This window comes from Aulonocara stuartgranti (genome assembly GCF_965226115.1).
Source record: "Aulonocara stuartgranti genome assembly, chromosome: 3".
In the NCBI taxonomy this organism is placed as follows: Eukaryota; Metazoa; Chordata; class Actinopteri; order Cichliformes; family Cichlidae; genus Aulonocara; species Aulonocara stuartgranti.
The window spans coordinates 26,960,090-26,981,426 of NC_138941.1; the positions used below are offsets into that span (position 1 = coordinate 26,960,090).

General features: G+C 38.8%; 2 protein-coding genes across 3 annotated transcripts in view; both read right to left on the reverse strand.

Annotated features, from left to right (window-relative positions):
- Nucleotides 1–370: 370 nt before the first annotated feature.
- LOC309702989 (interleukin-13 receptor subunit alpha-1-like) lies at nt 371–10,141 on the reverse strand. The gene is made up of 10 exons (XM_082527693.1): nt 9,624–10,141; nt 7,668–7,822; nt 6,984–7,149; nt 6,771–6,870; nt 6,236–6,387; nt 5,988–6,121; nt 5,655–5,787; nt 4,700–4,799; nt 1,514–1,598; nt 371–1,432 (listed from the first exon to the last, which is right to left on the reverse strand). Exons 1-10 carry the CDS (start codon nt 9,688–9,690, stop codon nt 1,340–1,342), a joined length of 1,185 nt encoding a protein of 394 aa, XP_082383819.1. The 5' UTR covers nt 9,691–10,141; the 3' UTR covers nt 371–1,339.
- Nucleotides 10,142–11,296: 1,155 nt separating this feature from the next.
- The window catches only part of dock11 (dedicator of cytokinesis 11), an 80,416-nt gene continuing 70,375 nt past the window's right edge, over nt 11,297–21,337 (reverse strand). For both annotated transcript variants that reach the window (XM_082525977.1, XM_082525976.1), the window contains 3 exons: nt 19,772–19,872; nt 19,537–19,675; nt 11,297–12,822 (listed from right to left, as the gene is read on the reverse strand). In XM_082525977.1, coding sequence (XP_082382103.1) covers nt 12,733–12,822; nt 19,537–19,675; nt 19,772–19,872 — 330 coding nt within the window. In that variant the 3' untranslated portion in view covers nt 11,297–12,732. The remainder of the gene's footprint in view (nt 12,823–19,536; nt 19,676–19,771; nt 19,873–21,337) is intronic.

Genomic DNA, 21,337 nt, shown 5'->3' on the forward strand with positions numbered 1-21,337 from the left:
GTTAATGATTCAGGTTAATACCTGCTCACTGAAAATACACACATCCAGATGCTGAGACAAGCTGCTCATTTCTGTTTGAGCAACTATTACAAGAAAGGCTGAGCGGGTTCCACATTATCACATCCAAAACACAGATCAACACACATGTTTCCCTCCCCCAAACAAATCCATGTTTTTAATCTCTCTCAAAAAGTCTCTAAAGCTCAAAAGTTGTGTTGGAAGCCCCCATTTCCCCTGGAGCTACTTTGGACTTCACCTTCCTTCCTTCCTTTTCAAGGAAGAGCATTTCCCTCTCAAGGTGATATTTCCATTTGGTTGTGTTAAATGCCAAGTCAAAATAGCGCTGCACGGAGTTGACAGTGTGACGTCGAAGTTTGTAATTATTTTATTATATGTTCAGATGTTTACAGTTCTTGGAGTACTTACATCACTTCTCTCTTTACAAAGTTTGAAAGTTTTGTACAAAGACAGAAAACTCTTAATGCCACACATCAAAGATCTTTTATACAGCTTAACTTTAGTAAGAAAATGCCATCCAAAACATGTCTGCCAGCAGAGTTCATGCAAGTGAATATTTAGACGGACAAGGTGAAAGTTCTTTTCACATGCACCAACAATGGTAAAACAGAGAAGTATACGTAGGCTGTCGCAGTCACCCAGCACTAAAGCCCAGCAGTGTGCTCTCATCCCGACGTGTTTTCCACAGTTTGGGGCTTTTTTTGCTACCAAAACCTTGCATCCTAGTTAATTCCTGCACAGGTGACTCCGGATGGCAGTCAAATTTTCATTTGTACAAATAAGGTTCATGTTGTGACAAGATTACACTTGTTTTTCTTTCCATTTTATGAGTTACAGCAGATATCCAGGGAAAAGTCAGCTCTTGTTACCACTAGAACATCTTCCAGATTAATCAGCCTCCTCTGGTCTTCTCTTTCCAACGGGAATGCAAAGCCTCCCCTTATCTTCCTCTGCCTCAGCATGAGGATATCAATCCCACTCACATTTCTGGGTCCACGGTCGGGCAGCTTTTCTGAAGCAAATTCCGAAGATTTACTGCATTTCTTTATCCTGTCCACAGCACGCTCAATCAGCGTGGATCTGCACTGTCCCACAGAGTTACTTATTAGCAGGTGAAATTCCTTTTTATGCAAACACGGACACAGGTGTTCACCAGTGCAGCAGAGGTGCCCCACAGCACACGTCAAACCTGCAACAGGTATGAAACTTTCAACCGAAAAAAGGCAAGTGAAACTAAATGTTTTCAACCTGCTGTTAAGTTACTATGTATATGTTCCTTCAAGTCCATCTGCACTGCGAGCATTCCTCTGAACATGTGTGATTAGGAGATTTCCTGAGGAATTGTGTTTTCAGATACAAGGATGATGTGTTCAGTGGATTCTGGCTCCGCTTTGTACAGATCTCCAGGGATGGACTGAAAAACACAGCAGTGTAAAAATGAGTATTTATGAGGACAGAAAGAGCATTTGACTAGACTTTTTTTTCAAGTATATACCTTAGAATCTCTGTTTCCAGTCATCATCATTTCCTTGAATATTGTTGAAGGATCAGGTATCCTGGGACAAAAGATTTCCCTGTTCCTGCAACACACACACACAAAACCCCAACACATCATGTTTAGGCATGACTCTGACACTGGAAATACCTTGGAAGTACCTTGTGGTGTGAAATCATGTTACACAACGTCATATGGAAAATTTAAATCATCATTCAAATACTTTTCAGGGAAGTAGTACAGATACCTGCAAGTTCTTTCATTGATTTCAAGAACCAAAAGTGAGAACTAGGTTTCTTTGGTTTTTATTCCAGTATTTTAGCCAGGTAAGATAACACCAACTGAGATTCAAAGCAGAGTCGTTTTTATGTCTTGAAGTGAACCAATTCACCTTCTCCAAGAAAACAGCAGCAGAAAAGGAAGATGGTGGAGTTCGTGTAAAAAACAGGGACTCTTTGAAGGTCTAGTGTTATTTCTGTGTGTCTGCATGTTTGCTGTTTTATCAACATTTATTATAAATCTGGATTTCTTACAGGACAGTGTCTATAGGAGTATATAGTCTTTATTTTTGTCATTAATTCTTATCAAGAAAAATATTATATTTTTATTTAAGTTTTTAACTAATTATTAAAGATCTTAAATCTTATCTGAAAACATGTTGCACCTTTTACATGATTCACTGGCATTCAGTCAGGACAAACAACACACCCAGAGCATGTCAGGTGAACTGTAAAAAGCAGACCTCTCCTCAAACGTGCATGTTTGGACCCATCCTTTACACCACTGCCATCTTGAGGCCACCAGTGGATATGGTCTCTGGAAGCACAATTAACACTGAAGCCACTGAAATCTGGACTGGTAGGTGTTCAGCAGCTTGCAGTTGGTTAGTTTTTTGTACATGTGCATTGTGGGTAAATCTTTGGTGTTTGTTGGAAGACTGACAAAACATTAGCGTGCTAGCTAAGCTGTTGCTGGCTCTGCTTTCACTGCTCTGAGATCAGTTACCAGAAATAAGAGTTGTAGAAATAAGAGTTAGCGCTCTCATTTATCATTGTAAGAGAAGAGGTTTTTTTCTTAGTGACCACTTTGGCCGACATGCGTGATGTAAGAAACGTTTAAATTTAATAAAGTTAAGCAAGCTGACCAGGTGATGGTTCGACTGTGCCGGTAGAACCATCACCTGGTCAGCTTGCTTAACTTTATTACTTTTAACTTTTTATACCAGGGGGTTTCTCAGAGATATTGAAAGTGCCTTTCAATATCTCTGAGAAACCCCCTGGTTGACCTAACGTACAATTAACCCAGCTATTTTACTAATACACAACCTTCATTTTTCATTAATTATTTAATCCCACATATTTTCTTAAATCAAGTTAGACCATGCTCAGGTCTTTCATTTCAGCTCTGATTCTTTTTGAATAGATGAATATTAAAATACATGCTAAAATCATGATGAAAACCTATGATTTGATAGGATATGAGGCATTAGTGTAGATTAAACAGAACATGTATATGAAAGAAAGTGTTTAGAATAAGTCCAACCTTAAACATCTGCAGCAATAATATTAATTCATTTAGCACTGATGGGAAACATATTTCTGCAAAGTAAATCCTTTGATTTTTGATACTTTATGTGCAATTTTACAGTAATACAGTTTCATGTGAAGTATTCTTTTGCTACTTTTGCTAAAGCAGCAGTTTTAAACAGTCCTTCACTCCTCATTACAAGCTAGTGCTAAATAGTTAGAAACTATAGTAGTAATAAAATATTCAAATTCTATAGCCAGGATGAGGGCAGAAAGAGGCTGTCACAGCAGTATGTTTTGTAACTTCAGACGTTCACACAGATACGATATGAAGCTCCAGTATTAGATAAATATTATTTCCAACTATGGATCATGCACAGCTAGTCGAGTAGGTCCATGAATACAAATCCACAGCTGGAAAATGGCAGAGTAGGTCATATTTTTACCTATTTTATCGATGCAGCTCTACCTGACACACCAGTCTGTTGTGCTGGGAGAATCACTTTAGGTCTCAGTATAACCAGCTGATATTAGCTACTTGCCTATCTATTAGCATTGGCATTAATAGCGGCCAGTAAATGACACATGGGAAAAACACCCCACAACCATGCCATGATGTTACAGAGTTTCTTCACCAGAGGGCACTCTGAATCTTCCCTCTTGGCAACACATCACAAACACAACAACCAGCTTATCCAGAGTCATGTAGAGCACAAAAGAGTAAATAAGTGACTACATAAATGTAAAAGAAATCTATTTATGTTTTGACAACAAACAGAATATCTGATTTTTAAAATACCAAACATGAATATCAGTTTTAAAGATCCTGCATAGGCCAGGCTCTAGTCTGAACCTTTATTATTTTACCCTGCACATAGATCACGCCACAGACTCAATAAAGTTATGATATAAAAATGTGTGAAAGCTTTTCTTAGAGTAAATAAACTAAGCTGCTAAGTCATATGAGTTCATAGCACTATGGGAGGTTATAGTGCTTTCACTTCTGCTGTGTCTGTGTGTATAAAGGCACAGTCTGGCAGGAGAGGGTGAGAGGTTTTTAATCATTTGGGCCTATGACTAAGCCTTCTGCTATTTGCTACGTGTTTGCTGCAGGCCACACCTACCTGCCTGTGGCTACAGGTGGGGCAGTTTTGTCAACCTTTCCACTCAGAGGCATCGTCATTCTGTTTACTGATTAAACACTAGTCCTCAAGAGTCCTCAAGAGTAGCCACTCGCCATGGTCTATCAATTCTATTATCTTCTTTTCTTATAAAATCAAATTACACCAAAGTCACATCAGGAGATATTTTCACTACATGAAAAGCAAAGAGAAACTCAGCCCTCTCCCCGGGGCAAACATTTACTGACAGTGAGGAGGGGAAAAAACTTTTACAAGAAGAAACCTCCTCAGGTAGCTTCCATGCTAGTGTTTATTTGGTTAACTATTGCTTGACAGACGCAGTAGGAGAAGCTTCTTTTGACATTAGTCTTTTAATGTCTCTCTGAGTGCAATGAGGCTACTGCACAAATCATTCTTGACACTGACTAAATCAACTCAACAATACTGTATGCTGTGCAAAACCATTGTTTAAAACATGGATTTTGCAAAATCTGCACTTGCACACAAACATTCACTTTTGAAATCATTCTGGCACATACCTCTGGAAGCAGTAGCAGGACAGAATGACGGAGACAGAAAGAATAATTGGGACGACGATGGCGATCACAGTCAGCATCTCATCTGGAGACCTATTCTCCCCTGGAGTGAACAAGAGAGACTTCCTGGTAAAGCTTTTAGGAGATTTTCAACATTTTTGCACATTGTGTTGCACATAATATTGTGTATCACAGTGGTTTGCTAGTGTCTAATTTCTAATTGATGATCCAAATTCAGTGCTCCAAAGTTTACAAACAATACTTTTTGTAAATTCATTTTAAAATGTGCCATTAGACATGATGGAGAACAGCTAAAAAGCAAGGCTGTATAGAGCTTTCATTAACTAACAGATAGCTCAATCACCCATCACATGAATGCTGGGATTTTCTGCTTCTAGCCGTGTTCCTGTTGTACAACATAGCTCGAATTAGTGAGCCAGCACCTGCAAAACTATTCTTTTTTGTAGCACGGTACACTGCAACATCAGACACAGGCATTTTAGTTATTTATTTGTTTTATGGAGTGTGTAAGATTAATGTGTGATCCTTAAAATATACTGTTTAGTATACGACAGTGTTGCTTTGATTCCTTGTGTCCAAGTGACTGTGAGTTATTTTCTTGTAAACGAAGTTCCTGATGATGATGAGTCATTATTAAAATGACCCGACTTCACCCACCCACAGAACTTTATACACTAATTGGTGCATTTCCGATTGCAGCCTCACGCTGATTTGGCCTACATTACAATATCTGCACCAACATGTAGTTTGACACAAAATTTAAAGATGAAGTGAAACTTGAATCATTGAATCAATATGCTGTCAGTGATGTGATTAGTACATGATAAAAACACGAACATACAACTCTGTGTGCACATCATGGGATCTCATGATAATGTAGATATAATTATTTAAATATACTCATATTAATAATTAGTAATACTGGTTAGACAGTTACCGTGAGTTATGACTTCACTGAGGTCACTGGACAAAGGGATGCAGTATTGATCAGTCTGCACACTGTATTGGAATTTGTATTGGCAATTTTTGTTATAGAGGATTTTCAGAGGTGGCTCTTTAGTGTGGAGAGTCTGAAAAATAAGAAGCACACAAAACCAATGTTGCACTTTGTCAGTATGGAACAACTGTAGCATTGACATAATATCTGGATTTAAGACAGACAAATGTGAAAATAATTTTTTTTCTGATATTTGATAGAAATGTTCAGCTATGAGATTATTCCAGCGTCTCATAAAACACTTAAGCAGAACGTCACAATGTGAGAACTTACTCTGACTTTATTGCACTCGGTGATGCAGACACTATAGTTTAATCCACATTTTCCAACAGCCGGACCTCGATCTTCCCATGTCAGGTCGAGATAGCCTTTATCTTCTGCGATGTTCATCTTTGGTAAAGGTATCACTGAGGAAATAACAAAACACTTGTTAAAAAAAAAAAAAAAAACGTTAACATTTCGTATTCATTTTCACAGCTTGGAATGACATTAACAATAAAAAAATTAAAAATAACACCAACCAAATTTAGGTTTGAGGGTGTTGCGTCCAGTTTCAGTCTCCACGAGCACATAGATGCCAAAGTTAAGATTATTCACGTTTAGATAACAAACATCCTTTTCATGGCTGGTGGACCCATCACATGCTCTGATTTTATCATGTTCCTCTGAAGTCCTGTAATAACAGAATGAGGAGTTAACAAGAGAAGTGAAAAACATAAAAAGCTTTTTCACTTCAGCCAGTGACTCATGTGATTCCTTCAAAGTTCCCAGATTAATATTCAGATGAAATGTTAAATAATTCAAATCGGCACAAGATTCTGACGAAGCCACAAGCAGGTTTTAACAAAATACTGCTGTCCAATATTTGTCACTCTGTAACATCCATACACAGAGTACTGCTACAGAAATGTATTGCAGTAGTTCATTTTCACAGAACCCCTGACTAATGATGTGCTGATTCACGGCACTAATCCTATATTTTTTCTTTAGATAAAATTTCGCTCCACACAGAGACTGCGTTACATTTCTTTTGTTGTTTGCAGCTTTTATGCTCACCTGTAGCTGATGTTCAGCTTGACTGACTCATTGACTGGTTTCCAGAAACACTTTGTTCTGTGAGACTCAAGTGAACATCTGAAGTCCGTCACCAATTCAGCTGTAAGTACAACAAAAGAATTAAGTCACACACATAGATATATATTTAAAAAAAAATTATTCTAGAAGGACTTAAGTTATTATATATCAGCATTTCAGCTTTCTGGTACTTACTGCGGCGCTTTGAAGTTTTAATGGTTTTGATCACAGGTCTGCTTTCCTTCCAGTGACTACACACAGGATCTAGAACAGCTTGAATGCTGATATTCCAGTGATCAGAGTGCTCATCTTCTGTGAAGTACTTCACTGTGAAATGATTAACTAGGCTTCGGGGCAATGGCTGGAAAAAAAATATATATATATTTAGTGAAATTTAAATAATTCTTAGTTCTCCAGCACTCTGTCTGATATCCACTTTAAGGGCACTTTATTTTCATAAATAGAAAACATTTTTTTAGATAAATGACGCTTTTTGTGTTTTTTTAACTTAACTTTAGGGTTATTTACAGCGCTGTATTGTTCAATATAAATGATGTTTTATTTATTTATTTATTTTAACTTATCAGGTCAATAAATTCACCATTGTGAAAAACTAGAATTTGATTAATATTTTGTTTGTTTTCATATTATCATTAAACATGTTTGGACTAATTTGCCATACGTTTGATGATAGTAGGTCTATGGTACATGAAAAAAATGCCAGATAGGTCAAGTGGATATTCTTTATAGATTTGAAAACTGTCATTACACATGGAAAAAACAGTTATTAATAAGAACTAATACCAAATACAGGTTAAAACTTTGTTTCACAAATCTAATGTCAGCCTGTCTCACTGCTGGCTTTCAGTTTAATATTACCTCAACTGACTGCGGTAGTTCATATCTGGATACTGCATATTTGACTGTACAGTTTTTCGGGAGATTGTCTGGCTTCTTCCAGGACCAGGACACGGTCACTTGAAATTGGTCATCCCACCTATATGTCACATCTGTTGGTTCGGGAAGTTGATAATCTGCAGGTATAAGAAGAGCCGTTACTCCCAGCTTTGCATAAATGATCAATGCTGCTCAGAAACGATCGTGGTGGGCTACCACCGAAGCAAGAAATGACATTTCCCACGAACTCTTTCACAACACTCGCTGCAGTCTGCAATTAGTTCCTTGTGACACTCATTGTGACACTGATGTGTTTTGTAATACCTCGGACTGAAGCTGAAGATTGTAAAGCTGTAACTGTTGTCATCATTATACATCATTATATATATCATTTTTTGTGCTTCTGTTATGCAATAATGGTAGTTGATTGGCAGTAATTTGGCAAAGTCATCTCCAAAAACAGATGATCAGATTTATTACCAGCAAACTCACGGAAAATGTCATTGCACCTAGGAATACCTAGGAAAAATGAAATCATTTAATTGCGCCAAATCAGGGAAATATCCAGCATGAAAATCACCTGACTGTACATGAACTGGAGGACATTCCTCACATTCCCCCTCCACCTCTGTTTTTACTATTAGATTGGTTGGAAATGCTCTTGAATCATATGCAAAATGTCCTCGGCACCACCCACACATGGAGTGTTAGGGTGTAGTAAAATGCGCTGATATCCACACTGGGCATGGAAAAGGACAGCAGTGATTCCTAGTAGTTTTTAAACACATGATTATAAATATGAATGTGTCATTTTAAATTCATTTGTCATAAAAATGAATGCGTCTTTAGATTTATCTTACAATCACACAATAAAGTGCAGCTGCTCGGCGTTGAAAATGTGACGCTGACGTTTTCTTCGGATTACAGTATATGTGCACAGGCTTTTTATGCAAAGTGACACAACATAATGGGGGATATCATATCTTAGACAGATGTCCTGGAATCAAAAATAATGGGGGAGATGATTTAATTTAAATGCTATGAGACATCCTTTTAAATTTTGCCTCAGCTCTGTCATTGTTACACTTTCACTTGCGCAGGTTACCCCGCAACTGGTTGCGCTGCGCACCTGTAAAGTGAAAGACAGCCTCTTTAAGCGCAAACTAACCGTTAAGGTGCACTTGGTAAAATCGAGGGAGACTGAGTGAAGTCATAAGAATAAGAAATATACTCTGAATTTATACTCAAACAGAAAGACATCAGCGAATGTGTTCCAAAGAGCTCTCTGAATTAGCCAGATCCTTGGAGATAACTACCCTAACACATTAACACATTTTGTTACTGGGGATTAGAATTAACAACGCAAAACCACCGAGGTCAAGTTTAATGTGCTTTCCAATTCGTTTATTCATAGCAATAATTCATTACATGCCAATAATAACAACAATAATAATAATAGTAATAATACCACTTAGTGTAATAGGGTCAAGACCCTTAAAGTAACACTTCACCAAGTGTTATTAGTGCAGCGGAAAGGAAATGCTCCTTGAAGAGGAAGAAACCTCAGGGTGGGATTCCCGGATAAGGTGAGAGGAAAGCGGAGACAGAAATAACTATAAATAAATAAAAATAAAAATACGCACTTACATTTAAAATGTAAATATTATCTGACTTATGCGTTAATTTATTATTTTTTACAAGGGCAAAAACACACAAACTACAACCACAAAAGTGCTTTAATTTAATTGGCAAATAAATAGCAAGTTGTTAGAGAGCTCGAGACGCTCGGTTAACGAATAACGCGCGTGCGTCTAAAACATGCTAATTAAAGTCTGGTTTGACGGGCTGGGTACGCTCACCGACAGGTTCCCTTTAACCGAACAATTTTTAGATGTAGACTATTATTAAAACTGGGATAACAACTAATGAGTGTTTTACCTGCTTTACAGTTGAAAGTCATGGTGGTCGCGCAGAGAAAGATGAAAAACTGCTGAGCGACAGTCATGTTGCCTCCAAGCGTCCGGACTTTATTCCTGGAAGCGTTTCAGGAGCTCGTTTGATTCCCTCTAGGAATCAAAGTAGAAAATAAATGTATATATATCTATGTAAAAGGAAAAAATACCGGCGACAGACCGTCTAGGTTAAAAGAAAAAAAGGTTGTTTTTTTTCTAAAAAGTGAATGGAAACCGGGAAACGAGAAAACGAAGCCAAAACTCCAGCTACACCTTAACTGTCTCCGTGCCCACTGAACCTTACCGGGAAGGTCGGGGCGGAGTTGTTTCGAGTGGGAGGAAACTGTAATGACAACGAAGCTACGACATGTCACGGAGTGAAAATGCGTCAGCCTCGGTTACCAAACGCTGTCGGAAACGGGAATCCAGCGTCCATACAACAAATCGTTTTGGGGAATAAAGGAAGCTGCTCCCGTCGCTCTCTTAATGGGGGCAACATTACGCATGCGTGTGATCTTAAGTGCGATATATCAAACCGCAAGTGTCCATCCATTCCTCCAGGAAGTCGTCAGGCCCTAAATGAGTCTGTGAATCATTAAGCTTATTATCTATGTGGTAATGGCTTTATGCTGCAACAAACAATATAGAGTGGGCCAAACTGATAACACGGGTGCAGGAAAGGCCAAGAAAAACATAGATAGTTGTGTTAGACTTCAGATTTATTCGGTTATGGGTCAAGCTCAAAGCCTCCGTGGATGATATTAGACTAAATTAATGCTACAGTAATTGCGGTTGTAAAGAAAACTGCTGAAAACTTTGTGGTGGATTTCGCCTGTTTCAACATGCAGAAAGCAGCCGGTGGTTGAAAGAGGAACAAGCAAACCCCAGCGAGGGTTTCCAAAGAGCGCATGAAGCCTGAAAAACCGAAACCTGTGAGCGAGCTGCTGCTGCGACACTTCATGTGTGGTGTGAGACGTGATAGTATAATCCAGTCATAAACCCTGTTTCTCACTAGGACAAGCAGAATCGAGTGTGCAGACAAAAGCCATACATTTTTTTGTTTGCACGCTGTACTTGCAGTGATTTGTGAATAATTTTATCATCTACGTCTTCATGCATTTGGAAAGTTTTATCATGATCGTCTCATGTAGGATTTGTTCCAGGCCTCATTTCATGATGGCTCAAGTGTTTTGAACAATGAGGCTTGCTGACAGGCAGTGTCACACCTAACAACTTTTGTTTTTTAACTTATGAAGCGAGGCTGGTATATATATGAGGAATGTGCTTTGGTACTGTCTTGGTGAAATATGTTTTCTCTTAAAAAAAATGTTGCTGACATTAAATGAGCAAAAATCTAATTTCTCATTTCATCGTTTGATTCAGTTACTGACAATTCTTTTTTTAAAAGCCTTTTAAATAATATCCAGATAATTGGGTTTTGCTTGTACTTACACTGGACACAGCCTGTATACGCTCCTCCTGTGCTTTCCCAGCTGTGATGGAAATGAAAATGTTTTGGGAGACTGTTTATGTTGGCTTTAAAAGGCCTCAGCCACATCTGCGGAGAAAGAATGTATGAGCGATACTAAAAAAGCCCCACAGAGATCTTTTCAACTACTGTCTTTAAGTTCAAACATCATTTTAGGCAAACGCAATGAGTATTTCCCCCCCACAGGTTTTATTGAAAAAGGGATTTTACAAAGGAAGTTTGACAAGCAGCTTCACCTCAGTAAACAATGCAATAAAAATGACAAACAGAAATCTCTGCTAGGACGGATTCTGGACCAACAAGAGTCCAAAAAAGTGGCTATATAATACACCATACATACAATACATATAAACATACATGGATACAGAGTTTATTTTACAGCATGTTGACAAATTATGTACATCTGCTTAAATATTATTTATCTGTCTGCTAATTTCAGTGTAGCACTTGTGAAATACTGTGAATAACCAGCATGTGAGGCTTCTTATTACTCAAGATAAAGGAGTCTTTTCAGAAGACAGAGCACAAAGGCACTGGATCCAAAATCAGGTCTTTAATAACTCAATGCACTGAAGTAAATCTCATCACAACGCTGTCATCGCTTTGTCAATTTCTCATTTCAAATGTCCAAAAATAATAATATTTCAATGATTGTTTTCAAGCTGTAATAGAATTAGCAATCTATATTATGCATTCACGCGCGCACAGTCCAGAACACTGTTACTCCAAAGGGATTTTGTTTTGTCTTAACAATGCACTTGACAACTTTTAAACTACACAAGCCACTCCTGTCAGATTTATTCCAACCCTGAGCTCTGTCTTGTCTTCACTGTGACTTTGGAGCAGTCACAAGAGGCCTGCCATTGAATAAACAAGGTAGTAACTTTGCCCTGATGCTCTATAAGCTGTTGCTCTTTAGTTGTGACTTATCTGTTTATCACCTTCTCCTCAGTCGTCAGGAATGCGCTGCTAGCACATAAACATCGACCCTTTGCCAGACAGAGTCTCGAAATGCTTTCGGTTAGTGCCTTTTATAAAAGAGTTGAACTAGTTGAGCCGGTATGGTAGCACGAAACCTCTCGCCACAAACACTGAGACGCAATCTAAAGGTGCTACTGTCTTTAAAAAGGTGACTCAAGTTGTAAAAGTTGGGACGGAGCGCAGTGTCCTGCATAGATCTAAAGGGCGGCATTGCAAATAGAAAATAGAAAAACTGTTTAACCAGCAGTCAGTCTGGCAGTTTGCTGTAAAGGTGGGGGGGGGGGAAAAGTGCAATGCAGCTGAGCGTAACACCTAAACCTGACATGCAGACACGTAAATGGTGTTGCTGTAATACATTCTCAGAATTACTGCTGCTGTGGTTTGAGGACTAAATCTGAGTGCTGTGCCGCAAGCTGTTACCCCCACCGTCCACTGCACATTCAGCAAAGATGCCGTTGATAGCCAAATGGCATCTTCACCAGGGGGAATGTTTTGGCATGCATAGCTGGGCAGATTTGCACTGACAAATTCCCTGTTATAAACCAATCCAGGTCCTCAAGGAAGAAGTGCAAGGATATACAGAAGTGTGGGTGGCCGCAAGAGACGGAGGGTGGTGTGCAGGAGGTCAACCGAGGTCAGTGGACGTCCCGCTGATGGCACGGAACACATGGAGGGAGTTCTGTAGTAGCGATCGCATCATATCCTCCGGGTATATCTGGGGTCAAAGCAAAACAAAAGCACAATCAGTGTCAGACACACACTTTGAGTACTGTGAGTTGGTGTTCTTCACATGCAAGCTGAGTGCACACTAAAGCTGGACTTTATAGTACTGCACAGTGGCCTACACCACAGTGGGTGATGGTGCACCTGCATCGCCCTGCCCTCACCAGAGACTAAGATCAGAATTTTGGCCATAATCTTCAACAGTGGGGTACTTTTTGTCAAATGCAGAATATTTCAGAATGTACTGAGTCAAAGCGCAGACTGTGGGAGATGTGAAAATGGCATAAGTCTGCACTGGCAGAATAATGGCTTAATGGCACTGTGAGCAAGCTAGATACATTTACAGGATAAAACATTGTGTTTAACGGATGCATTATTCTATGGTTGATCAATAAACTGTGTTTATGAAGCATATTAATTCCAAGCAGCAAAAACACAGTTTTTGTGTACTGTGTTGCCACAAAGTGCAGATAGTTTTCTGAGAAGGTCATGCAAGGCAAGGCAAGGCATTTCATTTATATGGAACCAAACACTACAGTCATTCAAGGTGCTTTACAAGAAAAATGAAAAACAAAAATAACAGGATTTTTAAAAAAAGAAGACAGAAATAATATAAATAAAAACGACAATGGTAACAATGATGGAACAGCTACTCGGTTAGTTGAAAGCAATAGTGAATAAAGCTGGTTTAGCTTCTTTTAATTTCAATGGATACAGTTGGAGAAGTCCTGACCTCAGTGGGCAGCTGGTTCCAGCTTTGGGCATCACACTGGCTAAATCACCCCATTTAGTTTAAGCTCTGTGACCACTAGGTGACCAGATCTTGGAGAAGCCTACCACATCTGTATCTTAGACATCTTAGGCATACATTTAACAACCAGTAAAAAATTATTTTTATTTTTTATTTAAAATAAAAAACTTTAAATTGAATTTTGTATTTTAATGGAAGCAATGCAGGGAGCTGAGAATTGGAGTGATATCCACTCCTTTTAATCCCGTTTTATTTCTAATTAGGACCTGACTATTAACCACCCAGGTATCGATTGCTGCTGGAATGTTTTTGGGGATCCAGATAAATGTATTTAGATTACTTTTAGATTTAACCATAAGGTGTCTGGAAGAAATTAACCGCAAAAGTGCACAGTCATCATTAATGTTAATCAAACACATACTTAAAAAAAAAACAAAATCACACACAGTCGCACATTACCTTGGGTTTTTTCCTTAAAGCTTAAGGCCAGCATAATGGAGAGAAAAAGTACAACCAGTAAAAAATTATTTTTATTTTTTATTTAAAATAAAAAACTTTAAATTGAATTTTGTATTTTAATGGAAGCAATGCAGGGAGCTGAGAATTGGAGTGATATCCACTCTCTTCCTGGATTTTGTTAAAATTCTAGCAGCACAATTCTAGGCTAACTGTAAATGTCTTGTAGTCTTTTTAGCCAGGCCAATAAAGTCAACTCTATAAGAAATAAAGGCATGAATGAGCTTCTGTAGATCTTGCTGAGGACATAATCTCTCAGTTTAGCTACTTTTGTGAGATGCCAAAAAGCTGATTTAGTTACAGCCCCAATACGCTCAGTGAATCTAAGGTTCTCTTCCATGATTTTTTCCCACACGTTGCAATCGTGTATCCTTGTGTCCAAATAGGATAATCTCTGTTTTGTTTTCACTTTTTCAAGGCACAAACATAGATAGCCAAATAAATCTGAGTATCATCTGCATAGCAATGATAGGCTGACTTGTATTCCTGAATGATGTCACACAAAGGAAGCATATACAGATTAAACAAAAGTGGCTCAAGAACGGACCCTTGTGGGACTCCACGCAGTATTTTATGCAACTGAGAAGTATTAATAAAGACAAAATAATCTATATAAATAAATAATAATTATACCTTCAAGGTATGAACTAAATCATTTAAGGATTGTTCCTGTGGGACCAACTGAATGTTATAATCTAATAGTATGTTATGATGCACAGTGTCAAATGCTGCACTAAGCTCTAACAGTACCAGCCCCACCCACCTGCTGTTGAAACTTTATGTTTGAGAGTCTTGCAATAAGAAGAAAGTAGGTTTAAAGTGAGAGTGCTTCACCAAGGCGCATGAGAAAAATAAGGATTTTTTTTGGCCTGTCCCGTTTGCTACTTTTACAATCAGAATTATTATGTGAAGGCCAAGAAAGATGCCCAATGGTGTTTTTCTCAAGTGGATCATTATGGCTTAAGGGTTCTTTTGTCTTGTGTCTTAATCCTGTCCAAAAACAGCAGATGGCTGCCCCTCCCTGAGCCTGGTTCTGCTGGAGGTTTGTTCCTGTTAAAAGGAGGTTTTTCCTTCCCACTGTCGCCAAGTGCTTGCCCAAACTTGAATTGTGATTTCAGGTAAAGCTGCTTTAATAGAATCCAAGAATGTAAATGAGCACAATAGGTTCCCTTTGAAAAATTTGACATACGGTGACATATATATTTATAATCTAAAAAATATTCATATAAAAATAATAGAATAATATTAACTAAGAGGCCCTGTAATAAGTCAAAAACATCATCCGTCATTCCAATGAAAACTAAACACTGGAAAGGGTGATGTCACTAAAATCTGCACTCTTAGTGAAAAAGGTTATGAAGAATAATGTCTTATCGACTTAAAATGCATGTCACTTTATTTATTTTATTAAAGATAAAATGCAACAACATAAAAATTACTTTAGCTAGCAGATATTCATCCAGGCAGTGTCAGAGCTTTCATAAATCAGAGGAAGGTCGTCGACAGCTTGGCATTACTATGATCTATTTGAGCCTCCCCATATGGAAAAGAAATAGAAAAAACTTATGAAATACTTGCATAAGATGTGGCCTACTTCATATAGTGAATCATATAAGGCTTATATGATTTACTCATGAAAGTGGCCACTTTCATATATTGTTTTAGTAAGTATCCAAAACATACAAGTTTCATTTATATAATTTTTCAAGGGATCTTACATCTGTTTTCACTCTTGTATGCTTTTCATACAAGTTTCGCACAAGACAGATACAAACTTTATAAGATATATCTATCTATCTTTTCCATATGGGTCAACAAGCTATGTCGAGGAATATTTACAAAAAAGGTGCAACAGTAAAGCAAACAAAAGCAAATATTTCTTTATTCCACAGATGATTCAGCAGTCAGTGAGGCTGCACAGCATCCTCCGGGTGTTCCCCAGCTGTCGATGACCCCGCAACAACAGCACCTCGCCTCAAATCAACAGGATCAAAACTTTGACCATTTAGTGCAAAACTATATTTGTTTTATTCTAACAAGGAGAGAAGCCTTCCTACTAAAAACACACCCATGTGACATAAGACACAAGGTGACAGATGGCAGCCAAGTGGATGGTATGTTTGCCTGTAGTCTAGTTTGCTTGGGAATAATTCAGATGGCAGAAGATCCCTTTTTTTAAATTGGGATTCTGTTTTTACATATGCGGACACGCAAATAGTCAAACCTTAACCAGGACACCAGTGTGACTGTAAACAGGATTTGATTAAAGATGTCTCTCATTTGCATGGTTTTCAGCGCCATCAGTAGTGCTATTGATGACAGTGTGTCCCAGTGTGATCTGACAAGTTTGTCAAAGGAGGAAGTAACTGTGTGCAAAATGTGTCTCGTCTGCCAAACCACTTTTAACCTCTGAATGCATTATAAAGATCTTTCCAGCTGAATGCATTTTATTTGACATTAAACAAGCATTTGTCGGATCCATTCCTTTTAATCCCGTTTTATTTCTAATTAGGACCTGACTATTAACCACCCAGGTATCGATTGCTGCTGGAATGTTTTTGGGGATCCAGATAAATGTATTTAGATTACTTTTAGATTTAACCATAAGGTGTCTGGAAGAAATTAACCGCAAAAGTGCACAGTCATCATTAATGTTAATCAAACACATACTTAAAAAAAAAACAAAATCACACACAGTCGCACATTACCTTGGGTTTTTTCCTTAAAGCTTAAGGCCAGCATAATGGAGAGAAAAAGTCAGACCAGTTAGTTTGGTTGCATCAAAAATCGGCAGGCACAAAAACAAATGAAAATGTGGCCTAACAATACCAACGGGATGTGTGGCAGCTGTGCAGCAATACATCATGACTTATCATTTACGGGAAGAGACGTCAAACTAATGCACAAATGCGATGAGCAACACCCACCAGTTTTTTCATGCAAAACTCATTTATCGCTGTTACAGTTGCAACACAGACGTGTTTCACAAGAGCCGACTCATTTGGTTTTTTTAAGCCGAACATTTTTTGGTTTAGCCTAAATTCTACTGTCAAGGATTTTGAAGACAAAGGACACAAGCAGTGTTCTGTAACGCTGGGAATAATTTTTTCTAGGAACTGTTTCTTCCCACTGTCACTCATCACATCTCACTTCCAGTTTGGTTGTGCCCAGTGGTGAAAATGAGGAATCAAAAGTCTGCTTCTGAAAACCGCTCTGTGAGTTATGTAACCGAAAGGGTCAAATAATCTCAACATACGCTTTCACAAAATCAGGCCTGTGTTCATGAAACTTAACTTGGCTCACGTTGAATGATAAGCGCACCAGCATTCCCGTTTATATCGAGCATGAAGCACAGTTTTTCATTGTTGACCCTGACTAGGGTAACTCTGAATATCAGCCTAAAAACAGGCAGCTCGTTTGCCGATGTGGACATTTGCCCAGCTTTTCAGATATCCACTCTCCACACCGGTGCAAAATCCAGCACACAGGCATTGCAACAGGAAGTGACTTTTACACATGAATCTTTCAGTGTGTGTCCAGCATATAAAGGTTTAGACTCTAAGACAGACTCTTTCTGAAGTGAATTGGGATCGGTCCCTGGAAGTCCTGTTCTGACCTTTTACAGCTGCGTGGTTTCATCCTGCACCTGACAGCTGTCCAGCAACGACCCAGAAACAACCCACTGCACAAAGTCACTTTTGGACATACAATTTTGCTCTACTGAAGGGGTTGTTTTATAACGGCAGGCGTCTATTATACTTCTAGTGTTGATGTCCATACAACCTCCGTGTTCGGGGTATTTATAGTCCAAACATGGTCGTTGTGGACGCCTTTTAAATGTCAAACTTAGACTCATTTTCGATATCGTTTTCGTAATGCTTCCACATGTATAGACTCTGTATTCCCATGTTTCCAGATGGGCTGTTAAACTAAACAACAGTGAGCAGCTGCTCCGGGGAGCAGAAATGTCCTGAGCTTCTCACAGACAGTTTGCAAAACGTGCACATCGACAAAGACTGTGGAGCAGATAGTCCAGTTCATACAAACACACTCGCACGAACTTCTCGGACTTTCCATCACAACTCCTCCCAGTGCTACTTCCGATCACACACTCACTTCCTCTGACAAGACTCTTTACAATAACACAGGATACCAACCTCACTAAAATAAAAACAAACTATATATAATGCAAATGCACTTTCGAACTCGTTAAACACATTGTACTCCTATTGAAATGAATTCCAACATTGTTCTAAATACTTTAACCATTATTATTTTATATTTTAACATATATTTCAAAGTTTTTAATATTAAAAAAAATAATGAATCCCAGTTTTAAACTGGTTACAAACAAGTAAGTTGATGAATTAAAATAAATAAACCAGTTAAAGCAGGAAAATTAAAAACCACAATAACAAAAAAACCAACCCACATGTACTGAATAAATCAGTAGGCTAACGCATAATAAATTGTGTTTGTTTATAAATAATCCATGTTGTAAATGTAAATAAAAAGATTTTACATTTAACAATCATGTAAATTCCCTAACCCTGTCATAGACGTCCACATGATGTCCCAAAAAATTTCCGAGTCCAACGTTCAAATGTTGAACGTCATATTGACGTCCAAGTTGGGTCACGGCAGGATGTCCAATTTTCTGACCTTGGACATCGTGTAGATGTCCAGAATTGGTCATGGACCGACTGACCTGATACAGACATGATCTGTACGTCTTTCCGACCTCCATTATTTAATGGGAAGGTTCAAAAGGCTCATGAGTGCCTTTGCTGCCTATGTCATCATGGGACTGTTTACCATGATTTTGAAAATGAACATCAAATGGTGGTGCGGCGCCCTGATGCATCGCAGGGAAAACATTTAGTACAAAGGCCTGACATTTTCATAAATGCCATTGTGCACACATTGTTGTATCTGGATATGATAGTGAGTTGTGGCTCACCACCAGATCTCACTTACCAAATGGGAATTTGTTCTGCTTCCCAAAAGTGATATTCAAGTTTCAAGATAGTGGTTTTAAGTCGGTTTAAAAACGGTAGACCAGAGCGTGTCAACAAAGTGCTTCTGTAGGCAGTCAGAACAGGACTATCAGGGCAGGATCCAAATGTGGCAATAGAGCTGGAAGCGGTGCATTTCTGAACCATTTAATGACCTTAAAAGGTTGCAGCCAAATTTAAATTTGGTACTTTTGTCTTCAAACCTTATTATGAGTGTGGTCATTTTGATTGCACCTGTGTGCACCGCAAGCGGAAAAATAAATTTTTAGTGAACTACATTTTGATTTGCCTTGCAGGAACCTCTCTGCCACACACCTCTGCAAAGCGGAACAAAATATAAAGGTTAAATTAATGCACTGTGGGATTTTCCCACTCCTAACACAGACAAATGACGTATGAGTTGCGCTCGGGGAAATAAAATTACCTGCTCGTGGATGATGTCCGACAGCTCTTTTACCATTTCTTTGAAATTGGTTTTCAGGCCCTCGTGATACTCAAACTGGTCCTCTTTGATCAGACGCTCGTTTATGTCCAGCGCCATGCTGCAAGCCTCGACAAAACGTCTGGAATCAGAAGAAAGACATTATGTCAACAAGTTAAAGTGAGGGTAAGCCAATAAGCCCCTTGCGATTTTTTCTACTCATAAAGCAGACATATACCTGAAAACATCCTTGAGCTCTTTTACTTTCTTGTTGCCGGACTGGTTGGATTTACTGTCATCCAGGAATGCTCTGGCATACGCCATGGGGCCTGCGTTCACCTGCAGAAAAACATGCCTCAAAATGTAACGCATTCTTCTTCTTCACTGATCAGTGCACGCAGATAACAACTGGTACATGCCACTCACTTTCATCCAAGCGTCAAACGTGGTGGGTGGATTGCAGGGAATACAAGTGATTTTATGACTGTCTGCAAGTGATGTGTAAGGAACGTCTGTATTTTCTAATTACAAACAGCAATAAAACAGCTCTGTACTCGTTTTTTACGGGGACTTATTTAATAATAAAAAATACACACAGTTAACACTTGGCACTCTGCCCAAGTGAGTCATAAAATAAACACACAACAACAAACACATTTCACTGATTATCATCTGAACGCACTTTCTCGTAAAGTGCTAACGCAAAGTTACTCGTCAAATTTGGTGAAGCAGATTCTTACAAGATACCAGGAAGGTTGCACTCAAAAAAAACCTATTTACACCCAAAATGTTGACTTAATCTGATTACATGTAACATTAGCAATGGAATCAGGTAAATGAAATTTACTTCATCAGTATATCTCCAGTTTATGTCAAGCATACATTAAGGAAAAGTATCATTAAGAAAAATCATTAAGAAAAGCAGCAGGGCTGCGCAATTAATCGAATTTTAATCTCAATCGTGATTTTGGCTTCCCGGAATTAAACGAACACGATCGAGCGATATTGATAATGTGTGCACCACCGACAGAAGGCGAAGCGAAAGCAAATCGAGCGCTCCCTCAATCGCCACCTGAAACATACTCGCATGAACACTGTGTTCCTTCCACTGTGTAGCGTTAACGTTATCCTGAACCATCTGGAGGAGGAATGCAACAAACTTCAAATGCTTAGAAGTCCTTTGATGTTCCACAAGAACAAATCATAAGCAAAGAGTGCTACAGGACTGTGTCTGCACTACAAAGCACCTCAGCTCATTCAACCGCCTGGAAGTATATGGCAGACTAAGGATGCACGAAGAAAAGAGAAGCAGCGTGGAGGTCGCTAACGTGAACTGTCCGACATCGAGCCTGTGGCCATGTGGCCAAAGATAACTGTCCACCAATCACAGCAAGGAACAGAAGTTTCAGGAATTGTCAGCTTACTGGAAAAAAGAGACGTTACCCTCACGGGCAGAAACAACTGAAATGCCACATGTTACAGGGCAAATAGAGAGCTATGAATTTCAGTCCCATCCATCACGCAGGTACAGTGAATGATGTACTTGTTTTTAGGAGGTGCACTCAGGTCGGGTGGATGAACACCTTATTTGCCCCGCATAAGAGCTTTAAAGAAGACCACAACAACAAAACCTGTTGTAAACATTCGAGCTGGACAAATGGTACATCAAAACAGCAGCCGCTTCACGAGCACATCTGTTTGAAGTCTTACTTCAGGTGACTTTAACAGGAAGGGGAACTGGAGCAGCGCCAGCCTGTTCTCGTCATCAAAAACTGCACATTTGTAAACAGGGGATCTATTCTCA

Coding starts and splice junctions, on each gene's coding strand:
- LOC309702989 (XM_082527693.1), bottom strand. CDS start 9,690: ATGACTGTCGCTCAGCAGTTTTTCATCTTTCTCTGCGCGACCACCATG. Junction 7,823..9,623: donor GACTTTCAACTGTAAAGCAG/GTAAAACACTCA, acceptor TTATACCTGCAG/ATTATCAACTTCCCGAACCA. Junction 7,150..7,667: donor AACTACCGCAGTCAGTTGAG/GTAATATTAAAC, acceptor TTTTTTTTCCAG/CCATTGCCCCGAAGCCTAGT.